The 25,262-nt window shown below is 51.2% G+C and overlaps 1 protein-coding gene and 1 long non-coding RNA gene across 2 annotated transcripts; one reads left to right on the forward strand and one right to left on the reverse strand.

Moving 5' to 3' along the window:
• Window position 1: 1 nt before the first annotated feature.
• On the forward strand, window positions 2–3,809 carry NFKBIA (NFKB inhibitor alpha). The gene is made up of 6 exons (XM_075754006.1): window positions 2–408; window positions 772–880; window positions 1,363–1,573; window positions 2,077–2,165; window positions 2,282–2,542; window positions 3,068–3,809. The coding sequence occupies exons 1-6, from the start codon at window positions 185–187 to the stop codon at window positions 3,113–3,115; spliced, it is 942 nt and encodes a 313-aa protein (XP_075610121.1). The 5' UTR covers window positions 2–184; the 3' UTR covers window positions 3,116–3,809.
• A 3,857-nt stretch (window positions 3,810–7,666) lies between these two features.
• Window positions 7,667–13,853, reverse strand: LOC142602025 (uncharacterized). Its single transcript, XR_012835649.1, has 2 exons — window positions 11,027–13,853; window positions 7,667–10,224 (listed from the first exon to the last, which is right to left on the reverse strand). It is a non-coding gene; the product is annotated as an uncharacterized LOC142602025 (long non-coding RNA).
• Between the last annotated feature and the right edge of the window lie 11,409 nt (window positions 13,854–25,262).

A 25,262-nucleotide genomic window follows, 5' to 3' on the forward strand; every position in this document is an offset into this window, starting at 1 on the left:
CGATCCGTCCTCCCTGCCACCGCCCGCGGCGCCGAGCAGGACCAGACGCGTCGGTCGGGCTTTGACTGGCTGGAAATTCCCGTCCTCGGCGGCTCCTCCCCCGCAGAAATCCCCTCGCCGGGGTGTATATGCGAAGCGCCGCCGCCACCGCCGCTCACTCGCAGCAAGCCGGAGCTTTGCCGCCATGATCAGCGCCCGTCGCGCCGTCGAGCCGCCAGTTATGGAGGGTTACGAGCAACCGAAGAAAGATCGTCAAGGCGGGTTCGCGCTCGACGATCGCCACGACAGCGGCTTGGACTCCATGAAGGAGGAAGAGTACCGGCAGCTGGTGAAGGAGTTGGAGGACATACGCCTGCAGCCCCGCGAACCGCCCGCCTGGGCACAGCAGCTCACCGAGGACGGGGACACGTAAGTGGGGGTCGAGGCGGGGAGGACGCACACGGACACGGGATGGGGGGGGTGGAACGGGACGGGACATGGCACGGTGAGGACGGGACAGGATGTGCTGCCGGCGGGGAGGCGCCGGGCTGGGCCGCGCCGCGGCGGGGAGGGGAGGGCGGAAAGTCCCTGGAGGGGCGCCAGGGAGAGGCGCCTCCCGCGGCCGGCGGAAAGCCCCGGCCGCCGAAAGCCCCGGCTTGCGACACCCGCGCATGACCCTGCCCCCGGCCGCCTCGCCCCTCTGCCCGCCTGGGGGATTTGAGGGTTTTTAACCTGTGATTTGGGGGTTTTAACGTGGGGTTTGGTTGGGTTTGGTTTTTTTTTCCGCTGCAGTTTTCTCCACTTGGCGATTATTCACGAGGAAAAAGCCCTGAGCCTGGAGGTGATCCGGCAGACGATCGGGGACCGTGCTTTCCTGAACTTCCAGAACAACCTCAGCCAGGTACTTTCACCTCCACTGCCTGGAATCAAGATCAGCCCCCACCACCCCCGCAAAAGCCCTCTGGGGAATTCCCCCCAAAAAAAGTCCTTTCTAAATTTTTTTTTTTTAATTGATGGATGCTAAATCAAAGCCTGCATTCAGGAAAGTCCCTAGCTGGCTGCAGCACTTCCTTGCCTCTAAGAGTGCCATTTAACGCCCGCATTTTTTAAATGTGATGCAATGGGTTGCATCCCTCATTACTGGGATGTTAATGATACCCTTCATATGGACTGACTGTTCGGTATCCAGAGAGCTTTAAGTTCATCACTTCCAGACTAAAGGGCAACTACACAATATGTCGGGAAGCATAAAGAACTGAGTTTCTGGGGTGGGTTTTTAATTGGGGGCACAAATCGCCAAGCGGTTAAGGGGTGTGTTTGTCCAGACATTGCTGCCAAGCGTGCAGTGTAACTTACAGTCTGCGTTTTCTCTTTTGCCTGCAGACTCCTCTTCACCTGGCAGTGATCACCGATCAGCCTGAAATTGCCGAGCATCTTCTGAAGGCCGGATGCGACCTGGAAATCAGGGACTTCCGAGGAAACACCCCCCTGCACATTGCCTGCCAGCAAGGCTCCCTCAGGAGCGTTAGTGTCCTCACGCAGTACTGCCAGCCGCACCACCTCCTCGCTGTCCTGCAGGCGACCAACTACAACGGTATGGGCATGCTGCTGTACATTGATGTCGGTGTGCTGTACTGAGGGTAGAGTTGTGGTCACATATAGCTCAAAGATCCCTGGAGAGGTGAAGAAGGATCATTATGCCCATTTGAGAGTTGAGGACTCCAAAGCACGTGAAAGTGCCTGACTTCTTTAAAGTGGCACTGTCTTATAGGCCTCCTCGCTGTTCATTATTGGCTCTCATGGCTTTGAATTTTGCATTTTTAGTGAATACTTTTGCAGTGCTCCTTTTTTTTTTTTTTTTTTTGGTTAAAGTAAGTTGCAGTCAAACACTGGAATAAAGCCTCTAAGAAATCTTCACAAAATCCAACCCTGTTATTCATAGTAATTGGAAGCTGGAAAGCTCAGCTGGCAAACACCCTTTTGCCATGGATGAACTGCTAACCTAGATACCATACTGTCTTACAATCTTGACTTTAGCTGAATGATAGGGCATTAGGTTAGACTTACTCAAATTTTACCTTCATTTGTGTTTTGCAGGACATACATGTCTCCATTTGGCATCTATTCAAGGCTACCTGGCTATTGTCGAATACTTGCTGTCCTTGGGAGCAGATGTAAATGCTCAGGTGTGTAATGCATACTGCAAGTGTAACTGAGCAGGGCTGTGTAGTGTAAGAATCAACAGGTCTGACACCAGCTCTGGCTCTCCTAACATGCCAGACTTTGTGTTATTTTCACACAGGAGCCGTGCAATGGCAGAACAGCACTACATTTGGCTGTTGACCTGCAGAATTCAGACCTGGTGTCGCTTCTGGTGAAACACGGGGCGGACGTGAACAAAGTAACCTACCAGGGCTATTCCCCCTGTCAGCTCACATGGGGAAGAGACAACTCCAGCATACAGGAACAGCTGAAGCAGCTGACCACAGCCGACCTGCAGATGTTGCCAGAAAGTGAGGATGAGGAGAGCAGTGAATCGGAGCCTGAATTCACAGAGGATGAAGTAAGTAGCTATTTGCACCTTTTCAAGAGAAGGGGAGAATCCTGCCCTTTGTAGGTTTTTTTTGGTTGGTGGTGCCGCTCCGATGACATGCTCCAGTGACCTTTTACCTATATAACAGACGAGTATAAATAGCCCATAAAGTAAGGTTACGCTATCAGCCATCAGCAAGATGGCTGTCGGGGCAAGCATATAAATAGAATAAATTTAAGAATAAAACCTAAAAAATAACATGAGAAAACGGAGGTTAACTTCATGCAACACGGTTCTCTGAGCACCGTTCTGTTGCTGACATGTACAGAACCTCATGAGATTAAATGCAAGTTAATGGGTGATTTTTTTTCCTCCCTGGCATTTGTTTTTCTAACATTCTCAGTGCTGTTAAATGGCAAACGCAACCATTTTCGGTGTAGAAATTTTATACGCCGTCTAAGTCAGGGCATGCAGAATTTGGCAGTTATCCCAGAGTGGATATGATACTCCCAGTAAGAGTTTTGCATTAACAGGCTTTTGTTTTTTTTCTTGCAGCTTATATATGACGACTGCCTTATTGGAGGACGACAGCTGGCATTTTAAAGTAGAGCTTTCTGTGAAAAGAAGTGACTGTGTACATATGTATAGAAAAAGGACTGACTTTCTTCATTTAAAAAGAAAGTCGCAATGCAGAGGGAAAAACGAGGAGGGAAATACTACACTGCCCAGCAAGGAGCATGTAATTGTAACAGGATGGTTCCAGGTTCTGGCCTGTGTTTTAAATACAGGGGCGGGATGTGTAACATCGGTAGAGATCTGTGATCATTCACACCACCTGATAAAGAGCCACACCGCCAATCTTCTCAACCCTATGAAGGTTAACAAACTACACATCCAGCCTGCTAGTCACAGAGAGCTGTCTTGGCAGTGTTAAGTACCACGAGGAACACGTGTCCTCTCGTGGAAAGGCAGGCTCACACCAATGCCCCATCTTCTTGGAGACTGTTAATTGGTGTTGGGCTGGCGGTGCTCCCTGGCCTTACTGACCGACCTCAGCTGCTCTCGGTGGGGAGTCCCAGGTGGAGGAGTCAAACCAAGGGACTGGTGACCTCTGGGCTGTTAGGAGAAAGTAGCAATCATGTTAACTGTGGGCATTGGAAACAGTGTGTTTCACACCATGTGTGTCATAATTGCTACACTTTTTAGCAATTGTATATTGTGTAAATACTGTACATTTTTTTGTTTATAATTATTTTGGTACATGTGAGATAGGTATTTATTAAAAAAAGTCAAATTACTGTACCTGGTCTGTGAAATGGTTCATTGCCCACCTCGTTGTCCTGAGATACGTGGGAATCCACCTGGTTTGCTTTTTAAGAAACATTTAACATCTAGGAGACGGATAGGGTCACAGGCTCAGGGGTTTTAGGTGGTTTACCTCTGCAGTGGTAAGACATCTAGGCAGCTCACAGCTCTCAGGCCTTCTGCTGCAGCTAATTTTGGAAGCAGACGTAGGTGTCGTTTCCTGTGCCCGTTGCGGCAAGCGGGTCAGGGGACTGGGATTCCCCCTCTGTCACGCAAGCACCAGCCACCCAGCTGTAGAGAGGGGTTTTGAGGCTGGCTGTGGCAGCGCCCACCCGCCCACCCTCGTGGCACTTTTTGTTCCAGCTCTGCTACTCCGCAGTTCTTGCTGGGACTTGCCGGGGGAAGCTGGAGGTTTGCAGCGCAGCCCTGCGCCCGCTCACCCTCTCATTTATCATCCGGTCCAGCTCTGGTTTGAACTCGGACACCTTCGGATTTTCCAAAGGGGATTTCCGCAGGAAGAGAGAGCACATGCCTGGCATCACGTGCTGCTGCCTTCCACCCCTGAAATTCAGGCATGGGGCCTCCCCTGCTCCCCGCTGTGGGAGCTACAGCTCTCCCTGTCCAATTCACAGCAGCGGAGGCTGTGGCTTTAACCCACTTCAATTATTCCTGCCTGTTTCTCTCCAGCACTCAGGCAGAATCACTTTGCTCAAATCCTCACCTGTACCTGATTATCCGTTGGCAGCATGTTGCAGTGCAGGACTAATTTTAGCCACTGATTTTAGCCCATTGCACGACCACGTAAAGGGTGACCGTGCTCCGTTCCTTCTGTGCCATAATCCCCTGGGTGGGCACAGGGTGCGGCAGAGCTGCTGACGCAGGACCAAGCTCCACTAAGAGTGTTGGCCAGGGGACTTCTGTGCTCCTGGCACCCGGCCTGGCTCAGGCCAAGGAGAAGGCCATGGGTCCAGGTTGCACAGGGACACCCATTCCCTTTTCTGTCCTGCTCTTCCCGAGGGGTTCCCAACACACGACCTGCTCTAAGGAGGGCTCTCTGCTATGAGGAAGAGCATTGCAGCTGGCTAGGTGCTTCCTAATTTGCATGGGAGCCAAAGGCTATTGTGGAAAGGATTATAAAAAAATTGTCATCCTGAGTCATTTTTATTTCCTTTCCACTCTCATTGCCTGAGCGTAGCCCAGGTGTATGCACTGAAACTTCCCTCTGGCAGACAGGGCCATGCCTGCATTGCAAACCTGCAAAATTTTCCGGATGTGGGGCTGGGTGGCAATCTGCCAAACCTTCTTCTTGGGGACTCATCGTGTCCTGAGCGACCACTAAATCTAAGCTGGGGATGGGGACTGGGGAGGTTTATCCACCTGCTGCTACAGGTTTTTTGCCAGCAAAGAATCTCCGGTGACTTTCAGCCTTTCTGGACTATATATGATGTTGCCACGGCTGGAAATAGAAAAGGCAATGTTCCTGTCATTACCTACACTGCAGGTTTCCCCTTGCAAAACAGGAGCTGGAAATGCTGTCAAGGCCCTGTAGAGGCATTCACCAGCTATAGATGTCAGTGTTCTGGAAGTACTCAGGTACATGGCTGGACCTGGTATGCAAATATTTAAATAGATACCATCTGAATACAAATACTTTTTATTCAAAGGCCAGAGGGAGGGAGGAAAGTGCAGTTATCAGTAGTACCAGGTTGGTCGAGTAGTTTCGGAGGCAGCAGTACATTCTGTGCTGCCCATTGCAACATTTAGACAAACAGTATATTAGGAAGGTGCTGCTATAATCTTGCAAGAATTCTGTAATGACTTAATAAATTAAGTAAATGCTTCACTGTACAAGGAAGTTTTGCAGCTAAACAAATCATTGCCCAGGTACCACATACTAGTTAATGCTACTGTTTGCCTCCACCAGTCATGCAAAAGTAACCAAGTATCATATATAGAGGAACAGATGGTAAAGCAAGTAGGACAGAGATTAATGTGAGCGTATGTGTTAGCAAAATAGGTTGGGGCATGTTATATATTTGTGCATTGCTAATGTGGGGCTGCTATTCAGTGCAGAGCTTTGCCTGCTCGCTTGATGATATAATGAGATTGTCCACTGGCACCCCCCCCCCCCCCGCACTTCCAGTTTCAAACATGTGCCCTTAACTGCTGCATGTCCACCCTGTCTCTGGCTTTTCCATGCCTATGCCTTTAGAAAGATACCCTGAGAGTGGTTTTGGTAATAGCCTGCCCTCATGCTACCTCCTTGGCACTCTGGCAGATACGTTGCACAGTCCCATTTGTAGGACTTGGAGCAAGAGCTCCTCATGCATTTATTCTTCCAGCATCATTTTTTCCTCATTCAGCTGCCACGGCTGCTATCAGCAGAGCACACTAGCTCGCTCTTGGTTGTCCTCCTGCAGTGCTTCCCCATGCTGGGTTCAAAATTCTCTCCCAGCAACTTCGCCACCTGCCCTGAGTTGCTCAGCAAGCTTCAAGAGCAGCTATGCTGCTGCAGATCAAGGTCCTATGAAGTTCAGTTTAGTTTCCTGACTCTGACCCTCTCTCCATTAGCCTCCTTCCTTGCCTCAGCTCCTGCCGTGCCTGTGTCCTCTGCTCTTACTGCCCTTGGCACCCTTACCCACCTCTGCCTGCTCTTTTCTCCCTTCCAGGGTGAGCACCTTTCCACAGGTTCCCCCTCCCTCTTCTCCTGCAACACCACCTCACCACTAAGTCATTCACCTATCATGACATTATACAGCATGAGGCTGCATTTTGGTTTCCAGCCTTTCCCCACTGCCCATTCTTGTAAATCTCTTTGATAATCCCTCAGGGATATTCCCATACTTCCTTATATTGCACACAAAGAGCTGAACTCCCCGTTTCCTCCCACACCCTCCTCTTCCTCCTCCAACTCCAGCTCCCTACAGGCCTCCCTTGCCCCAACCACAACCCAGGGGCCACCTGCAGTCCCTATTCTCCTGCCTTTCAGCTCACTCAGCATCAGCCCTGGGCTTCTCAAGAACCTTATGGTGTTGACAGATAAAATGCAGGCTGCTAGGGCGGCAATGGTGGAGAGCAGAGCCCGGGGCCCAACTTTCCCCCAGTAAACTGGGAACCCTTCTCTTTCCTTCACTGCAGCTCTGGAAATTGTTAAAAGCAAGGGCAAAAGACAACCCTGCACCTATGGACATGCATCCCACTGGCTCCAGTGCCAGCCTGACCTTTGCAGTCACGAGCAAACACCTTTCACCGCCGTCCTCGCCTGCTCGCTCTGCTGCTCTCGGGTTACTGTGCAGCGTGCTCCTCTCACGCAGCTTGGGCTGTGTGGGCTGTTTTACATATAGGTGCAAGTGTCTCAGCTTCCTCAGCAGAGAGAGGTGGGACGGGCAGCCCCGGGAGCTGCCTGCCTGCCTGCCTGCCTGCTGATGGGCTTGGACATCACGAGGGACCACAGTCCTGACATGGGGGCCTTAACTCTTGCTGTCCTCCTCCTCCTTCAGCCTTTTGACATTAGGAAGGGGCTCTCTATCGACTACTTAACATTTTACACACCATATAAGGTGAACTATAAGGCCAGACATGGGACAGTGTTTGCCAACCACGCGCCCTGTGTCCAGCTGGTGGACGCGTCTACCTGCCTGCCCCAGCAGGACCCAATGCACCAGAAGGCAGTGAGGCCACCAGGACCCTTAATCTATCCCCAACAGTGGCAGCCCCACTGCTGCTGGCTTTGCCCCACAGCTCCAGTTCAGATTTGGATGAGCAAGATGGTTGAGTGAGGAACGGAAAAGGTGGAAGCAGCAACAAAACCTGAGGAAAGACACCATGATCTCCGAGGAGGACAAGAAGTAAAATTTGTGACTTGTTTTAATGGAAAATCTTCAATGAGGGTGGACTCTGGACTGGGCAGGGGTCCAGCACAGATCATTTTTCTGCAGAAGCTGAGCTGTGGAAATAATTAAGCATCTGGTTGTTCCTAGAAGAAAGAATTGCATAATAGCATGCAGGGATGGCAGGGAGGACCCTCACTTCAGTGGGATGGACGAAGGGCTTTTCCAGCATTGCTGTGCTCCCGGTGCTGGCGCTTTGCTGGAGAGCATGAGTTGTGTGGGATCCCAAGGGATGAGAGAGCTGGAAAGTCCTGTCCCCTCACGCCAGCCGGGACAGCAAATGCTGCTGGGATGGCCGCTGCACAGCCTCTCCCCATCTCCAGCAAGCGACTGTCACAGCTCTGGCACCTCTCACCTCCCCGTCCCTTCAGACAGCTCTTCGAAGTGTTAACATCAGGGCCAAAAGGCTCCCTTTAAACACTGACACATTTATCAGGCCATCATGTAAGAAGCTGGAGTCCAGAGGGGATGAAACAGAAACTCTCCCCAACACCCTGGAGGTTTGTTGGCCCTCCCTCCCCTTGCTCCAGCACTCAGATTTTCCCAGGACCGTCTCCTTGTCCAATTTTCCAAACAGGACTTTCCAGTCCCTGTCAGAAGAGAGCTGGGGTTTTCCCCGCTCACTCCTTTCTGCAGTTCTACCCCTTTACAGCAGCCACAAACCGTGGCACAGGGCTCCATTACCTCTCCTGCCTGCCCACCGCCAGCCCCAGGGGGTTCCCTGCTCTGAAGGAACAGGCCTGCACCCCTTTAATTTAAATCCTTTTCCCATCCCCAGTTTTAGCTAATTAAGATTCATTTTCCTCCACATCTTTCAAGGGAAGCTCTTCATCCATCCAGCTGAAAGCAAAATACGAGCAAACATGTGCATAGTGCTGCAAGAAAGAGCCTTAAAACGCAAATATTTTTAACACACATGTATCCCATGAAGGGCACATGGCCACAGTTACACTGCAACACTTGGTTAATTATTACCCCTGGATTTCAGTAGCTTGAAGGAGGGATTTTCCCAAGGCCCTACAGAAGATCTCTGTGAGCGCTGCTGCTCTGCCTCAGCAACGCCCCTTGTTTGCACCAGGGAGTGCCCAGGGGTCGAGCGAGACGCAGCCGCCCCGGACGAGCACTAAAAGGCATTAAAAGGAGAGCCCATGGTGTTCGCTCACACAGCGTGGGAGGACCCGCATGATGTTTTTCCTCTCTGCGTGGGAAAAGGACATGCCATGTCTCAGTCAAAGCCCTGCATGTGTTCTGAGCTGAGAAGGACCGAGAGTTGGCAAGGATGGCTGCCCGGCCTGTGCAGCACACAGAACGAAACCACCCTCTTCTTTCAGTTTTTCTCTAAGTGGACGGGTTTCCATTCCAGTGTGCGTCAAGGCTGATGTTTCTGGATTTCATCTGAAAACTTAGATCTGACTCCTGGAAGCAGCTTCTCTGAGACATTTTGCCCCAGCAAACAAACAAGCCCTCCCCAAAGCTGCATGGAGGCTCCTTACCCAGGGCTGTGTCAAATGTGCCTTGGAGAAAACCCTCTCAAGGAGGGGGATTCACACCACCCACTCACCCCTGAGCACACTTGACCTCCACCTCCTCTCAAACAGCCTATGAAATTTCCTAAGCTGTAGTAAAACATCCAACATTGTCTGTCCTTCCATCTGTTCCAGACTTCTCCACGCTCCCGTCCTTGCAGCCCTGAACCCCGGCAGCAGCAGGCTGAAACGCGTGGTGCCGAGCTGCTGGACTACCCCACCGTGGCGAGGGAAAGCTCGCAAACTGCCATGTCTCCTGCCCTGGCAATTGCTCTCGCAGGACAGAGCTCAAACCTGTGGGAACTGAAATAATCAGGTAGAAACGGGGTTAGCCGGCAGCGGTGTGGGAGGCTGGCTGGCTTTGCCTGTGGTCACCTGGGTTTAAACAGGCAATCAAACAGCATGAGGACACGTTCAACAACTGTGAAATGGTGAGAAGGCAGAGGGGAAACTGCCAGCAGTGCCACCGGGCTGCAAAAGCTAGGTGAGACATCACCAGCAGCAGACATGGGTCCAGCAGATCCTCCAGGTCCGCTGCTGAGGTGGTCTCGTCCCCTTCACAGCACAGTGGTAGCACTTTTCACACAGAAATGCTTAATCTTTCCCCACTGCAACCTCCCCTCTGGCTCTGTCCCAGGGGAAGGGAAGTGAGCAGGTCCAGGAAAGGCCAGGACTTCTGGCCAGGATTGCCTTCTGCCCCTGGGTGACAGCATGCAAAGCCAGTTTCCCTTCTCCACGCAGCTGACTCCCAAGGTGATCCAATCACCCGCCTCCCTCTGTGAGTGTCTCCTGTATCTGAGGGGCTTGTGGAGTAAGGAACTGATAACTTTTCGTTTCCTTTTTCAGAGAAGCCCGAGCAAGGTGGGAAAGGGAAACCACTTGGTGACTTGGCAGCTGGCTTCCTTCCATGAGCAGTTCCAGGCACACGGTGGCATGACCAAGCCTTCCTAGGTGTGGTATTCTGAGAAGCCTCTTCCTAAAAACAGCCATGCTGAGGGGCAGAAAACAAGAGCACTGAGCTGCATCCATGCACTGCACAAAATTAGAGAAGAGCACCTCAGTAGAGCACATGGCAGCTCCGTGCCACAAGTAGGACCACAGACATTTCTCACAAAGGCTTGCGGGTGCAGAAGGTGTGAGCCCAGCTGCACTGCAGCATCCTGGGAATGAGCACCAGTATCTCCAAATTTTCTGCTTTGAATTTAAGAACAAGTGGAATAATTCAAAATAGCCAATTTTTTTCCATTTTGCACTGGAAATGTTTTGCTCTGTTTCAGTTAGAAACAAAATATTGTGTAAAAAAATCATATGATGAAAATCATATTGAGAACTTCCCAACCGAAACAGATTGCTTCTGTAGACTCAGGAAACAAGAATTTATTTCATTTTTTTCTTACTCATTGGAAAGTTCAGGTGTTTGTTTTCTCACTCACCTGAAAATTTTTTTCTCCTAAGCTTTTGTGGTTGCAACATAGCAGAATTTCCTCTCCCACTGTTCTGAGTCATGTGAATTGGGCATACCTCTGACCTGGGGCTTACCGTGTCGTCTCTGAAAAGCCAATCTCCAAATTTGCATCCAATTTCCATCTATATAATAGCTATTAAAGTCCTTGTGCTTGTGTAGGGGCAAGTCTTCAGTTAGCCTTACAGCTAGCAGCTTTCCATCAGGTCTGCTTGGCTGCCTCTTGCCATCACGGCATCCACTTCCCTCACACGCATACATCCTATTCCCTCTACACATCGACTCCATCTTTTGGCTGCTCTAAATATATCAAGAAGACAACTCAGCTCACAGGAGGTGATATTTTCAAAACTGATCCTGAAGGCACTCTTGTGCTGAAAGTTTTGGGGCTGCAGATCAATCCATGGCAAGTGTATGGCTTCTGGCAGGTAAACCGATGCTGATTCTGATACCAACCAGTGTCCTGCTGACGGAGATTTTGCCCATGACTTAGATCGTGTCTGGAGACTGATTCAACCCAAGGCGTGGAGCCAATGCACATGACCTGGGGAGTGTTAGGTATTTCCCACGCAGATGCTTTCATTTAGCAATAAAGCAAATGCAGCTCGGTGTATTCTCTTCCTGGAGGCAAGTCCCTTGCGTTGTAAGCACGTTCATCATGAAATGCCACCGCACATGGCTTCTCAACATCACCATAAGAAAAATGTTATCGCTGCAGCCATTCCGCTTCATTGAGTTTACAGCTGGGCCTTTGAATGCTGTCCACAGAAACTGCATATTCCTTGTAAGCACAGGATAAAGACAGCTCAGTGGAGCCTTATTAATAATTTTGCTTAATGGCATGTGAAATATCACCTTCATCTCCAGTCCCCAGAACACTGAGTCCTGCCTCTGAGGGTAGCAAAGAAATCATCTGGGAGCAGCCTCCCTTTAGGCGGCAGCAAGCCTCCCGCCTGAGCTGGGATGTGCAGGCAAACGTGCCAGTGAAGATGCTGCTGCAGCGCAGGGTGCTGGCACGGCACAAGCGATCCTGTCCCTCCGTGTCCCTTCCCCCATGTCTGCCCGCTAACACTGCAGGGAGACCAGAACTTTTGCCCCAGGCTGGATGTGATCCTGGCCCAGCACAGAGGTGAAGAAGGATGCAGCACTGCTGGGCCCCATCACAAAGAGAGCTTTTAAGGGTGAACTAAAAGGCAAGTATGCCCTAATGATAGGGCAGACTTTTTTTATCACGTTTCATCATCACTTAGCCCAAAGAGCAGTGCTGTGACATACGCGAAGTTGTTTGCTCCTGGTGGCAGCTCCGTCCCTGTCCAGGGCTGGCTGTTGAGCACGAGTGCTCCTGACATCAGAGACAGCTTTAAAATGAGAGCAAGCACCGCAGATGTCACCCTTTAAAGAGTTAAAGCAGAGAGGCTCCATGTGCTTTCAAACTCCACTGAAGTCATCAGGAGGTCATCACCTCTGAACTGAGCCTCCAGGAGCTCTTCAGAAAGTAAAGTGCAAGCTGGCACAGAGCGACGGAGCTGCTTTGCATGGGATTTCATTTTACCTTTTTTTATGAAGCAGTGGTGAGAAAAAGAGGCAGTGATGGTAAAGCCAAATATCTGCAAAACATCAAGGCCTCAGCAGGGAACTTGCTCAGCTCTGCAGTCTCTGAGCAGGGGGATAAGGGAGCTGTGTGGTTGTGACTTGTGATTGACATGGATCTCGCTTCAATGACTGACTGCTCTCCTGGCTGGGAAGTAAGTCCCTTTATCCCACCAACATCAGTTGGGGTTTTTTTTTCGGCTCCTACTCAGACATGATCGAAATATCTGCTCTTAAAAGTGAGAGCTCGACACGCACGGCTGCCTTTGGCATTACAAGAAATGGAGAAGAAAGAGGAAATGATTTGAACTGTGTGCATGCAGCATGAGCTGCATCAAGCTGCAGATGGGATGATTCTTCTCAGATGTAGCGCGGCAGCTACATCGGTGTCTCTCTCTGTCTTACTGCTGACAGCTAAATTATTTCTTGCACAGCTGTAATCATACACCTAATGAACTTGCTCCTGCACAAACCCAGAGCATCCCCTTTTGCTAACTCGCAACCTGTTGGGTCCTCTGTCCCTGCACAGCACCTCACGGATCTCATGTGCAATGTCAGATACAATGCTGGCAGGGTTTTGAGGGTCCCCTGGAAGGGCCTCCGTGAGAGCTGTGTGCTTCCAGCATCTGCCAACTGGGGCTGCAGATGTCCCGGGAGAAAACCTCCCTGTGAGAAGCCAGGACAGAACAGGCTGATCAATACCAAAGGAATGAGGCAGAGGGAAGGAAATGTTTTTGCTAGCAAACAGCCAGCGATTTAAATTAGGAATTGCAATAACAGCAGTAAGCCTGACTGAATGTGGTATTAGCCTCTTAAAATACTTGTAGTACAAATGGTGTAAGTCCCCAGAGGGGAAAACTGAGGTACAGATAGTCAGTGGTTTAGTGCTGCAGCATAGGAGGGCTCAGCCTGCTCCTTAACAGCACCCAGGACAATGAGAAAGTAAAACATCACGTCTCCTTAAAAGCACTTTCTGGTAACAACAGTGGCACGGGCTGGCAAAGGCCAGGGCTGGCTCCATCTCTGCTGCTCACCGTGTGTGTGACTGGTGCAAAGCCGCTGCCACCCCATGCAGCTCTGCTGCTCCTCGCCTGGGCAGGCTACACGTGCACCTCAGGGCATCGCAAACCAGCAGATGCAAAATGCTGCCGTAGGACGTGGAGTCACAGCCTGCACCAGGCTTCTGGCCTGCAGCATCTCTGCCCTGGCTTTGGGCTGTAAGCTCCCCAGGGCAGGGACTGGGAATAGGTGTTTGCAGAGCTGCCTGGAGAATAATGTGCTACCAGTCCTCTCCTCTGCGAAGCCACAAGGAATACGAACTGGTAAAACCAGCACCTACAGTGTTAAAGCAGTTGGTGCTTCCAGTTGCAAACAACCCACTTTGATGTCTGCTGGGATAGCCAAGATTTAGGCCTCCCTCGGATGCTTTAGGCTCTACTAAATTAGCAGGCTTCATCAGCGATGTGCAAGAAGGTAAGGTAAAAGGCAGTGGACTTCTTCAGTAACCGGAGCTACGTGGAAATTCAGGAGGATTTCTTGCTGGCCGGGGGCCATGCTGCGCTGGCGGGTTTCACCTTTGCTCAGCCCTGCTGGCAGAGGCACTCTATGCAAATGCTGTTCTCTAAGCTTTCACACACAAGACTTTCAAAAGGTTCGTGCTCTTCAGAAAAAAATTTATAGGATCAGATTTTCCTATGGCCCCTCAAGTCATTTTATTAATCACTGGGACCATTCTCAAACGTCTTTCAACATTAAGAAATTCCACTTAATCACAGCGTGCCCTGCTACCACCTTCTCAGCATCAGATGAAGAAAGAAATGATGCAGTGAGGACCTTAGTCACACTAAAGCTGCTTCAAGGTTGAGCTGGGGAATGGGACATGAATCATCTTTGCCTTTTCTTTCTTTTAAGGGAAATAGAGAAGACAACTGCCACTCTGAGAGTAAAACGCATAAAGCAGTGACAGGTCTTCCTGTTTCCTTCCCATCTCAGGTCCCTGCTGCGTGCTCCTTCCCTGCCCTTTTAGCTGTATCTACTGAAAAAGCCTGTCTCACTTTCAAGCTACGCCTTGGAGATTTGTTTACCACATCTCAGCAAGTGCAGAGCCACGCAGAGCTGTTTTCCAGCACCAGCTGGCAGAATGAATCGCAGGATATTTTCCAAACAAGCTGGTTCGTCCTTACAGAGGACTTTTCTGTGTGTACAGATGCAAAAGGGCAGTGGGATGTGGTGGTGGGAGATAAAAGACCAGCTTGGAAAGGCATAAGCGTGGCAATGATAGGCACTGCATCGCCTCACTTTGACAAGCCTGCCTGCTTGCTGGAGCCCGCTGAGCACGTCCGGTGCCCAGGACGGGGACCAAGGAGCTGCCTACGTGAGCAAAGGGGAATGCCAAGGTCAGAGGTGCTCTGCCAGCCTCAGGCTGGCCCACACGGCGGGGAGAAGGAGGTGAATCAGAGGTCATGGCAGAGCTGGGCTGTCAAAAGTGCTCTCCGTGGCCTCTCCTTTCATCCCCCTGCTCTGAGGCACATGGAAAGGAGCGCACCCCGGGATAGCACGGGGCTCTGCAGACCGTCCCTTTCCCATAGCAGGATAACCAAGTGAGGCTTTGCTCTCTGGCACTGTAATACTGGGTAGCAGAAACCCTTTCTGCATTGAAAGAGAGAGGGTGGGAAGAAACAGCTGGAATATTTCGCTCCCTCTCTCTTCTACTGGAAAATGCATAACCACAACTCCCCATGGGTGCAGCCCCTCAGGAGAGGAACAGATCTCTTGCTAGAAGAATCCAGCATTTTTCATCTTGACGTGCTTTGAGCGAGGCTTAGGTAACGCTCAGCTAAAGAGCCAGGAGCTGAACGCCACGCTAACCCTCCCTCCACCGCTTCAGCCTGCTCCTGCCCGACTAAATGCTGAGATCTTCTGGGGCAGGCAGCCCAGCGCGTCAGCCGTGGAACCCTGCCAAAGCAACCGGGAGCTGCAGCCTTTGCCTCTGCAGCCAGGCACGCTGCAGGGCTTGCCTCTGCACGCTGTCCAAAACGGCCGGGCCCGAGCAGCACGCTTGGGCTCTGCGGCGAGGAAAAGCACGCAGCTGGTTGCAAGCAAGCTGGGTGAGGGTTTGCTGCAAAAACCTCCCAGTGCATTGCTAGGGAGAAATCCCAGCAAGCTGTTTGGGTAGGCAGGGGTTGCCCTATTTCTGTTTGGGGTTTCCTGGCCTGAAATAAAGGCGCCTGTGCTGCGAGAAGCTGCGTGCATGCGGTAAGCTCAGCAGGTTACACACGTGGGATCTCTGGCTCACGAGGGGACGATCTGCGCAGTACAGCCAGGGCACTTGAGCTGCACTTGTGCAATCAGGAGTCCAGGATTTCCAAACACTGAGGTGACTGGTCACAGCTGCTGTTTTGCTGGGGTTGCTCGACGTCAGCCAGCCAAAGTTCTCAGCTTCAGCACAGACAAAATTTCCAAGGGTGAAAAGCGAGCATATCCAGGGAGGCTGCAGATACGGGGTAACTGGTCTGTGCTCAGTGGATCTCCTCCAGGGAAAAGGTCAGAGTCATCCTCCCCTGCAGATCGCTCACCAAGGATGGAGCTGTGCACTGCCCCTTTGGCCCCTTCCACGTGCCCACGCACACGTGCCGGCAGGCTGTTAGCATTCCTGGCTGGTCTGAGCCCTGGTTTGGACAGAAACTTCCCACTAACTCATCAGCCAGGGCTGCACATGGAATAGCTTGTCATTAATTTTGGTACAGCTTGCTTTTCTGTTGCCACGAGTTTGCAGCCATCCAGAATCAAATGACATGTAAAGCTAGGAATCCCCCCGCCCCCAAACCTTTCTATCATGCGAATAAAGTCACCTCCCTAAACCACGGACCATGAACCTAGTTCCAGCTCTCGGCAAGATGCCTGTAGGGACACGCTCCGGCCACATAGTAATGCCAGTGCTTGGAGACAGGCACCCGCCCAGGCTGCAGAGCCACCTACAAGGGGACACAGCTTCCAGGGTTTGCTTTTGCTGTTTCCATCCCAGTGCTAACCCTCTTTCTCATCCCAATGCATCCCTCTTTCTCCCAGCCCACTACCACCCTGTAGCTGCCAGCCATGGCCAGTCCTGGCTTCTGACAGCCCGCGCTCCGGTCTCACAAGCTCCTGTGCAAAGTACGTTTCTCAACTCACTGAACTCTTGAGTTTTGTTTGATTAGATTTAGCAGCTTAAAGGGGATAAACAAGTCCGTTCCTAGAAGCTTTGCTGCAGGAGCTGGCAACCTCTATTGGCCACCAGAGACAGCTCTGCAGGAAGGTGGTGCCAGAAGTTACATGAGCAGGGAAGCCCCCGGCAGGCGATTTTGCAGAAACATTCTCAGCATCCAGGACATTATGAGAGCTTCCAAGGTCGCTCTTCTCCATCGGCCCCAGCACATCTCTCTGGCAGGCATTGCAGTAGCTGCACGCACTCGCTGAGCACTTGCGCAACATGAGAATCAAAGCTGTGCTTGGGGCAATCTGAGCTCATGTTTTCTTACACTTGTACTGCAAAACAAAGGCCTTGTCTTCAGAGTTGAGCAAACCCGTAATTTATGCTGGGGATGATCTGCCCTGGGCACATGCAGAGCCACTGAGGGAGCTGCTCACATTGCTCATCTCACTGCAATTTATTTGCTAGCCAGGCTGTTTCAAGCTGTGTCAGGGATACTGGGTTACATGAAGAAAACAGCTCGTTGAGCAACAGGCTGAGCTTGACACTTAATAAGGTCACCGCAATCCCCAACCCAGAGGTCTTTCCAGTCCGGTGTGTTGTCTTCAGCCATGACCAATGCTGGAACACTGTGGTATAACCTTGCCATCGCTTGGGCTCCTAGGCAACTAGTAGTGCAGACCTGTGCAGGGAGATGCTTCTGCCCATGTCAGTGACTATCTTAACTACCTAGCAGCAGGAGAATTAAGAGCTGTATAGTCCAGTCCCAGCTGGAGCTGATGCTGCAGGATCTACAGAAGTGTAATCTGAAGTGCCCCAGAAATACAGCAGCTATTACATCCCAGCTTCAGGAAAAACGACGTGTTCTTCAGTAGCATAGCAGAAATCAGCACTTGGGCACAGATCCCAGAAGAGATTTAAGACCCTAAATCAGGATGCTGGTAGGCTGTGAAAGCCTGTACCCAAATCCGCCACCTGGAAAGCCTGCGCTCGACAGCTCCCTACCTCCTGCAGTGTGTACAAACTCATTAGTGGCCTCTCTTTGCTTGGCCTGGAAGTCCCTGAGCAGCCGGGGGTCTGCGTGGGTGCATGCCTCACCGGAGCACCCTTCGATGGACATCGCATGCGCCCTCCTGGGACGAAGCACTGATAGATCTTCCCTCCTTCATAGCCAAGCAACCTGAACCCACACTCTTGCACACACTGCTCCTGACCCTACACCACCACCCTGAATCCCTGGCATTAGGGAGGGAGAGGAGACAGTGTGTCCCCTCTTCTCACTCTCCTGCCTGGGGGCTAGGGCTCATCATCCATGGAGGTGTGCCCGGCTGCCTCTGGGCTGAGGGGCAAGAAACCCACTTCTCAGGTGGGTGCCCTAGCTGGAAGTTTATTATGTTCACCTGGGAGACTATGGCATATTTCAGGAGGAGAAGAGAAAGGCTGTGAAAGCGCAGCACTGTTCACACCAGACCCGAGGAAACAGCCAGCCCCAGCTGAGTCAGGAGTCTGGGTGTTAAGGGAGGCAGATCTTCAGGCAGAACCTGTGCTCAGTTTCCAGCTGACTAGCGGCTCTGTTTAGCACAGGACTGGTTTGTTGTTTTCAGCTCCTCGTGGAGAAGTGCAATGCCAGGAGGTGGCCTGGCCCTGGTCTGCCTGGGCACTGCGGTACCCACATCGCAGCTGGCAGAGAGGGTTGCACAAGCTTTCCTCCAGTTCAGACAGAACCAGCCAGGGTGGCTTAGACAAGTTTAACCTATATAATTTTGCCTGAAGCAAACACAGGGAACTGCACTCCACCAGCCCCATCTGAGGGGAAGCAACCTGGGGGAGTGGGAGGGGTAGGTGAGAGCAGGGAGACTGAAAACCTCTTCCAGACCTGGATCCAGAGGAAGAAAAGTCCTTGTGGCCCAATCCATGCAGGAAAACCCTCCTAGAAATCCACCAGACTACCAGGGTGGGCAGCAACAGCATCCTTTCCAAGCTGAAGGCAAAGAGGCTTTTGCTGAGCCCAGAGGAATGGAGAGGTGAAGTTTGTGCACTTTCTGTATAAAAAGCCAGAGAGGGCCCTGAAGACTCATGATGGGAATGAGCAGGAAAAGCCGGTAGGACCGCCTGCAAACGCCTGGGAGCACAGAGCAGGGTGGAGGTAGGAGAGGGCCCCCCCTCAAGGGAGCAGCGAAGGCCAGGACACCAAGGAAATGGATGCTGGACATGCTGGGAGATGGGGCTGCCATGAGAAACTGCCAGGCAAAATGGAAACTTGCACGACCAAGTGTCTGCCCTACTGAAACAGGAAAATCAGGAGAAGAGTCCACTGGCTCTCAGTGCTTCACCACGGCGACTGGCAGCATTAATCTCCAGCCCCTGCACCGCCCCAGGCCACCGTGCCTCAGGGAGGAGAGGAAATGAACGGCATGGCTGATCAGGTATGCAGGCATTGCCTCTGCTTATGGACGAGACCTCACCTTGAAAACAGGCCTGGCACCAGGTAGATGGGCATGGAGCTCCAGGGCTGGCCATCAGCCAGAGGAGCCGGCAAGGAGGCTGGGGAGGCTGAGGTGGGGTGCTGGAGAGGGTGCCAGCTGCTCGGTGGAAACACAATCAGTTAAACCCGCTGCTCTCACCTTGGGAAATTCCAGGTTCCTTCCACAAATGAAATGTTCCTTTTGCAAACTTGTTTTGGTGGGGTTCCTGCCTACACCCAGGCTGTATAAACAAAACCAACACTGAAAGTAAAAGTATCCATACTGTGCTATATGCAGGACTCCCTTCACTTCTCGTGTTAATCATGGTGTGACAGCCACCCTCCATCACCTCAGTAACATGCTCAGTTAAATCTGATCCCTTTGAACACCTGCAATGTGAGCAGCACATGCCATCACATGTGCGGGTCCTCTGAGAGATGGCTGACATTTCCCAAATCACCTGCTGACAGACAGGTGTCCTGGTGACTCAGCTCCTATGACCTGCTGCCGCTCATCAAGGAGGGTTTCGCCACTTCCACTCTAATTAGCGAAGCCAGCAACGCACGTGCTTGAGCTGATCTTTCTTCTCTGCTTCATGGAAGCTTTATGTTGTAGCTGAGCCATCAGTGCCCTTCTTTCTTCCATTTCCTTAGAAGGCAGAGAGCTACAGGGCAGATTTGCCTTGAAGTCGCTGTAACCTGCTGACAGAGCACAGGCACTGCAGAAGACCTTTGAAAGATCCAAACCCTGAATTGGGAGAGCAAAAAGCAGATGCCAGCGTGGAATTGCCTCGGGGCAGCCACACAAACCCTGGTTTGGATGGTAACTATATGACGTTACCCACAACATCTGTGAGAACTCAGGAAAACTTCTCAGCCAGGGTTGGGGGCAGGAACACAGAAATTTGCAGAAACGCTGAGCGATGGGGGAAGGCAATTGTCAGGCAACTGAAGCAGATCAGAGCAGAGAGATACAGGTGACAACATCGCCTGAAATCGCTATCCTCAAAGCGAAATTACCCCTGGATCAAGCTGATGCAATTTCTACTTGGATGTACTGGATTTCAGTGCAAATGGGTGTGCCACACATGATTTTTTTTTCAGTGTTTTTGCTCAGAAAGCAGAGTGTTTCCTGTGGAAACTTGCAAAGACAAACTCCTGTTCTTGCGTTTAGAAGGAAGATGCTTTTCCATGCCCCCCCAGGGACAGTCCCTGACGGGACACGCTGGGGAGACGGCAGGGCATTCTGGTGGGCTCAGGAGCAGCCAGGAGGATGGTCTTTGTGTCTCACACTCTTTTCTTCCTTTAGGGGTGCCTGGCTGCTGCAGGAGTCGGGGAGAGGCTGCTGTTACGGCTCCCGTGGAAGGCTGCAGCGGTGGAGCTATGCCAAGCGCTGGCACTGAGCCACCCGTTTGGCCTGGACTGTGGTTTTCCGGGGAATCACCCAGACCAAAGCAAACACAGCGCGCACCTGATGGGTCTTATTAGAGCGTTTCTCACTTCCCTAATGCAGGCAGGCAGTGTCCTCCGCTGCTCTCGGGTCCAAGCCAGGACCAAGCTGCCTGGCTGGGGCGGGGATGCTCCCGTGGCTCACCGCACCGAGGTGTCCCCAGGAAGGTGGGGGGAAAGTCCCGCACAGCACAATAAGGCATATAAGGTGCTTTATGCCATTTTCTGGTTAATACCAATTTCCCTAGAGTTCTTCTCTCCCACTTTCACAGTGATTCAGGCGGAAAACACTGTCAGGGCCTGATTTCCACTGAGCGTACAGACTCAGAGTGCCACGCGCTGATCGGAAGGTCAGTGACAATCAAGTTGTATTCCCCGTCCTCGTCCTATGTAACCCCCCTGTAGCACTCTGCTGCTCTGAAGCACTGCAGAAGCAGAAGTTTTGGTCCATGAGCTGACACGCTCATGTTATTTGGGGGTCTTCCCCACTCCTGCTGATCTCGTGCTCGGAGGAGGAAATGCTTGAGGATGTTTCCAGCAAGCCTGCAGGACTGGGGAGAAAACCACACACATCTAAAAATCAGATTGGTCAGTTAGGAAAAAAGCATGAAAACCAAGCCCACAGGAACTGCACGGCAGACATGCTGCAGTCCTTATGGGAAAAAAGAAAAGGCACATTCCTCCCATTTTTTCAGCTAGCTTTGCCTTGCAGCTGAACACAGCAAGAGACCTACATGGTGACAGAACGTCCCTCTGGGCACATTTCCCCCGCCCTTCCTTTTTTTCCATGATTTTGGTTTGGTTGTTTTTTTCTTTGTTTTTTTTTCTTTTTCTTTTGCTTTGTTATATGTGGCAACAGCTGCTTTAGGAGGAAGGCACTGCTCTGGCCTCAGCACCCACCAGTTCAGCTTACTCAGCTTCTGCTCAGGGGGATTTCTAGAGGAAGGTAATCGGCACTGTGGCTACACCAGCTTCCCTTTAGCATCCAGTAAATAATCCTTGACCTCCAGAAGAGGAGCAAACGCACTTCACCAGGGTGAACTATTGCACACAGTCCATGGTAATGCCTGGGCCCAATCCTACTGATAGCAGGAGGAGGAGAACCAAGGCTTGCGGTCCAATTGTTCATAGCCTCTAATTCTGCAGACCCTGTAGCTTGAGGGATTTTACTCTTTGTGAAAAATATATTTCTACTAAAGTTAAAAACTCTGTTAGTGCTGATTGTACGGCACCTCTTCTCCTCCGTTTGCATGCCGAGTCTGTTTTTCCTTGCTCCTTATCTGCTTAAAATCAGGAACATTTTGGCCAGAAAGAGTTAGAAAGTTTGTGGGTTTTAAAAGCTGCCTGTGCCTGGAGGCACTGTCTCTTCTCCTGACAAAATGGTTGAGGATAAAAGGAGGATCCTTCCCTCCTCCTCATACCAGAAGGGTCTCCCGGGGAGGTGAGTCTGCAGACAGAGTGATGAATGGAGCAGCAGCGAGTGCTCGCTCCGGCTGGGACGCTGGCATGCGCTCTCCTTTCCTTGCTCAGAGGAGACTGTGTGGTTGCGTAATGACACAGCCACTGCATTTTAGGAAGAAGAAAAGAGGAAGGAAACTGTGCAAGACAGGGGTTTCCCAGACTGCCACACTGTCTTTGTACATGGTACTTTTGAATGGAGGAGAAGTCTGGGAACAAGGAAACCAGGAGGGGCTTTTGGTGCCTTTACTTCTCCTTGCTAAGCCAGTAACTCAAATCCCAGCCGAAGCTGTGGCAGTTTCCCCATGCCAGGCAGCCCACAGCAATCGCCCGTCAGGACCACGCAAACCAGGCAGGACTCTGTAAGCTGCGAGACGCACACAAAGCGCACAATGACCTCCTGCCTCATTTACTTGTGGACCTGCTGATGCTCCAAAACGCTGTTGGCAGGGCTAGGACTGATGTGTGACCCCGGGGAAGCTGGGACTGACCCATGAGCTCCATCCACACCCGTGTCCTGCCAGCCTGCAGCTGCTCCCCAGCAGCGAGCATCGCATCCCCGGTCCTTCCCAGCATCCCCTGACGCACCGCAGGCACCTGGGGTCATTGAGTGCCCTCCTGTCCCAGGTCCCTGCAGGGGGTGGGAGCGTGTCGTGCTCCACGGCACGGAGGGGAGCGCCGGGTGGGGTGTGTACGTGCCTGGGCACAGATAAGCTGCACCATCCCCATGCAGCCTGCAACACCTCGTCGCTCACACCCTCTGACTCTAATTTGTCTTTTAATTTGGTCCTAGCAGGCCTTTTTACAAAGCTTGTTGAAGAGGCCAACCCCCAAATTGAAGCACTCAGATGCAGGAGCTAACCCAGCAGGGAATTTTGCTGAGAGGCCATTATCTGCATTGTAGTATTTGAAGCACAATTAGGTTCGACCCACAACCCCTAGGTGGAAAGAAGTCACTGGCCATCTGACCACAAGAGATAAAAGCATAGACCAGACCGCTCTAGTCTTAGTAGACAAAACCCCATTATTAACTGTTTGTAAAAAAAAAACAAAAAAAAAAAAAAACCACACTATACTGCACCAGCTGCAAAGGCCACGATATCTCTCTGTGCTAGGCAGACATTGTTCGGCTCCGCTGCAGGAGATTCAAAGGCACTAGCAGAGAAAATCTTCAGAGGGGGAAAGGACTCTGAAGAGGCCATGCACATTCATATAGATTTCTACTTTATTTACAGGATCTGCAATCAAGTTCGTTCCTGGGCTTGTTGAATATTTGGCCGTACTGCTGCAGTGCAATTACCGAGCGAGCGTGGGAATTCCCTCCAGGGTGGAGCCCTGTGCTGAAGGTGTGGTACCAACAAAAACAAGCACAGGTTTTCACTGCTGCTTTCAGGGTGGGCCTCCGAGCGGCTGGGGGTGGGGAAAATTGCCTTGAATTTTTTCTGCTGTTTACAGTTTAGTAGAAGAGTAATTAACTGCTAAGTGTACGGAAGTTGGAGGGGACAGGACTAGGACAAGTGCCAATTTGACAAATTTCAAACTATCCTTATCCTGGTATTGTATAACTCACTTCCTGTAGGACTTGTCATTTTTGTCTCAAAAAAAAAAAAAAAAAAAAGAAAAAAAGAACACTAATCCCTTCTCTCAGACCAAAAAGCATCCCTGTGTCCTGGGCCTAAGAGGTTTTGAAGACACCTGTAAACAAGAACAGTTTATAGAAGTTGGTTGGTTTGCATGAGACCGCTCTCTAAACACGTTAAAAATGGTTGGAATAATCATTACTTATGATCAAGAAGAGGAAAGAAAGCAGGGTGGCAATACTTCTCACAGCTAACAGTGGCAGAGGGCTCCTCCGAAGCCACCCGAGGTGTAACGCCGTAGGTGTACAGGAGCGAGCAAGCTAAGCACCGTGCCCTGCAGAACGCCTGCAGCAGGGCTAGCAGGCAGCGCTCAAAGCCTGGTGGAGACACGTCCGCCCCATTGCTATTGCCGGCGAGACTGCACCACGCGAGGATATTTTTAATCAAAATTTTAAAGCACAGATCCAGCTGAAACAAGCTGAGCAGGTTCTGCTGCAACTATATTTAATCGCTGTTCTGAATCCTCTCCCACAGGCTGTGGCACAAGGCTCGCGAGAGCACGGTGGTGCTTGGGCTGGCTTCCTCTCGTGCTCAGCTATCCTCACACGACCCTGCTACTGAGGGGAGCACTGTTTCCTTTCCCAGCTCTAAAAATCAATGGATGTGCAAAACTGAGCACCCAGGTTTTCTTCACAGTTACTGCAAACACTCAAGTTGTGTTAAATGCATATCTTTCAGCATAGATATACTTTTAAGATTTTTGCTTTATTTTCTTTTTTTATTTTAAACAAACCTTTTGAAGGCAAATCAGAGGCAGAACATTACGGGAGAGCGGGCAACAACATACTAGCCAGCACAGCTTAACCTGTCTCAGCAGCTCCAAGGTATTTGTCAAGAGCAGAGGGAGGGAGCTCGAGCCTTTCACCAGCACAAACGATTCCAGGCAGTAACCACGGCTCTTAAATCCAGCCCTTACAACCACCCATTTTACACAAAAACTGAAAGATGCACGTGCATGAAGAGTTTCACGAGCTTTGTATGGCTGCGGAAAAGCGAGGTACCCGCAGCGTGGGCTGAAGTACAGTTGGAGGATTGTACTTTATTGCTGGAGAGTGCCACAAGCTAGCAATGTGCACTAGTTGGCGAAGAGCAATTGTTTGTTCTCCTAGGTAACGATCCATCTCAAAACGGTTTAAAATGCCAACACGATATAACTGTGGCAACCCACAGTATGTGGCACAACCAAATCAAGGGGTGTGCTTTTTGTACCCTGACAGGATGACAAAACATCAGCTCGTGCTAAACTGGGTCCTACCCCCCTCTGTTTCCACAAGATCTTATCCTCTCCCTTCTGCAAGCACTGGAGCTCACGCAGCTGTGTGGCAAGGCAGTGAGCTGAGCCAGACAAAAGTTAATCCTGCAGCGAAGATGGGACAAGCGCTGGCCCAGATGGACTCCCTGAACTGTTGAAGTTCATCGCGTGGATGCCCTTGCTGACACGAGGTGTGGCGTGGGACCACGCAGCGACTGAAGACAGCTGTTTCCCCACTCAGGTCTGGTAAAGACACTGTGGACCCACCCCCTTGCCTGTTCACGCCAAGAGCCAAATGTCACAAACCTGAGCCTAGAAGCTGAAACAAGCCCCTTTGCCCGCTCTGCTCTTGCAGCACACCTTGGCCTTGCCAGCCCTTTTGCAAGCTCCACGCTCCCGGCAGAGCTGGATTACAGCGCCTATCTATCCACACACGCCGATTCTTGTTACAAAGCACAAGTGCTCATGTATTGTGATGGTACATGTTTTGATTTGCTACCAAAGTAGGAAAGCATCACATACTCA

The sequence above is a fragment of the Balearica regulorum genome, chromosome 5 (assembly GCF_011004875.1).
Source record: "Balearica regulorum gibbericeps isolate bBalReg1 chromosome 5, bBalReg1.pri, whole genome shotgun sequence".
Lineage (NCBI taxonomy): Eukaryota > Metazoa > Chordata > Aves > Gruiformes > Gruidae > Balearica > Balearica regulorum.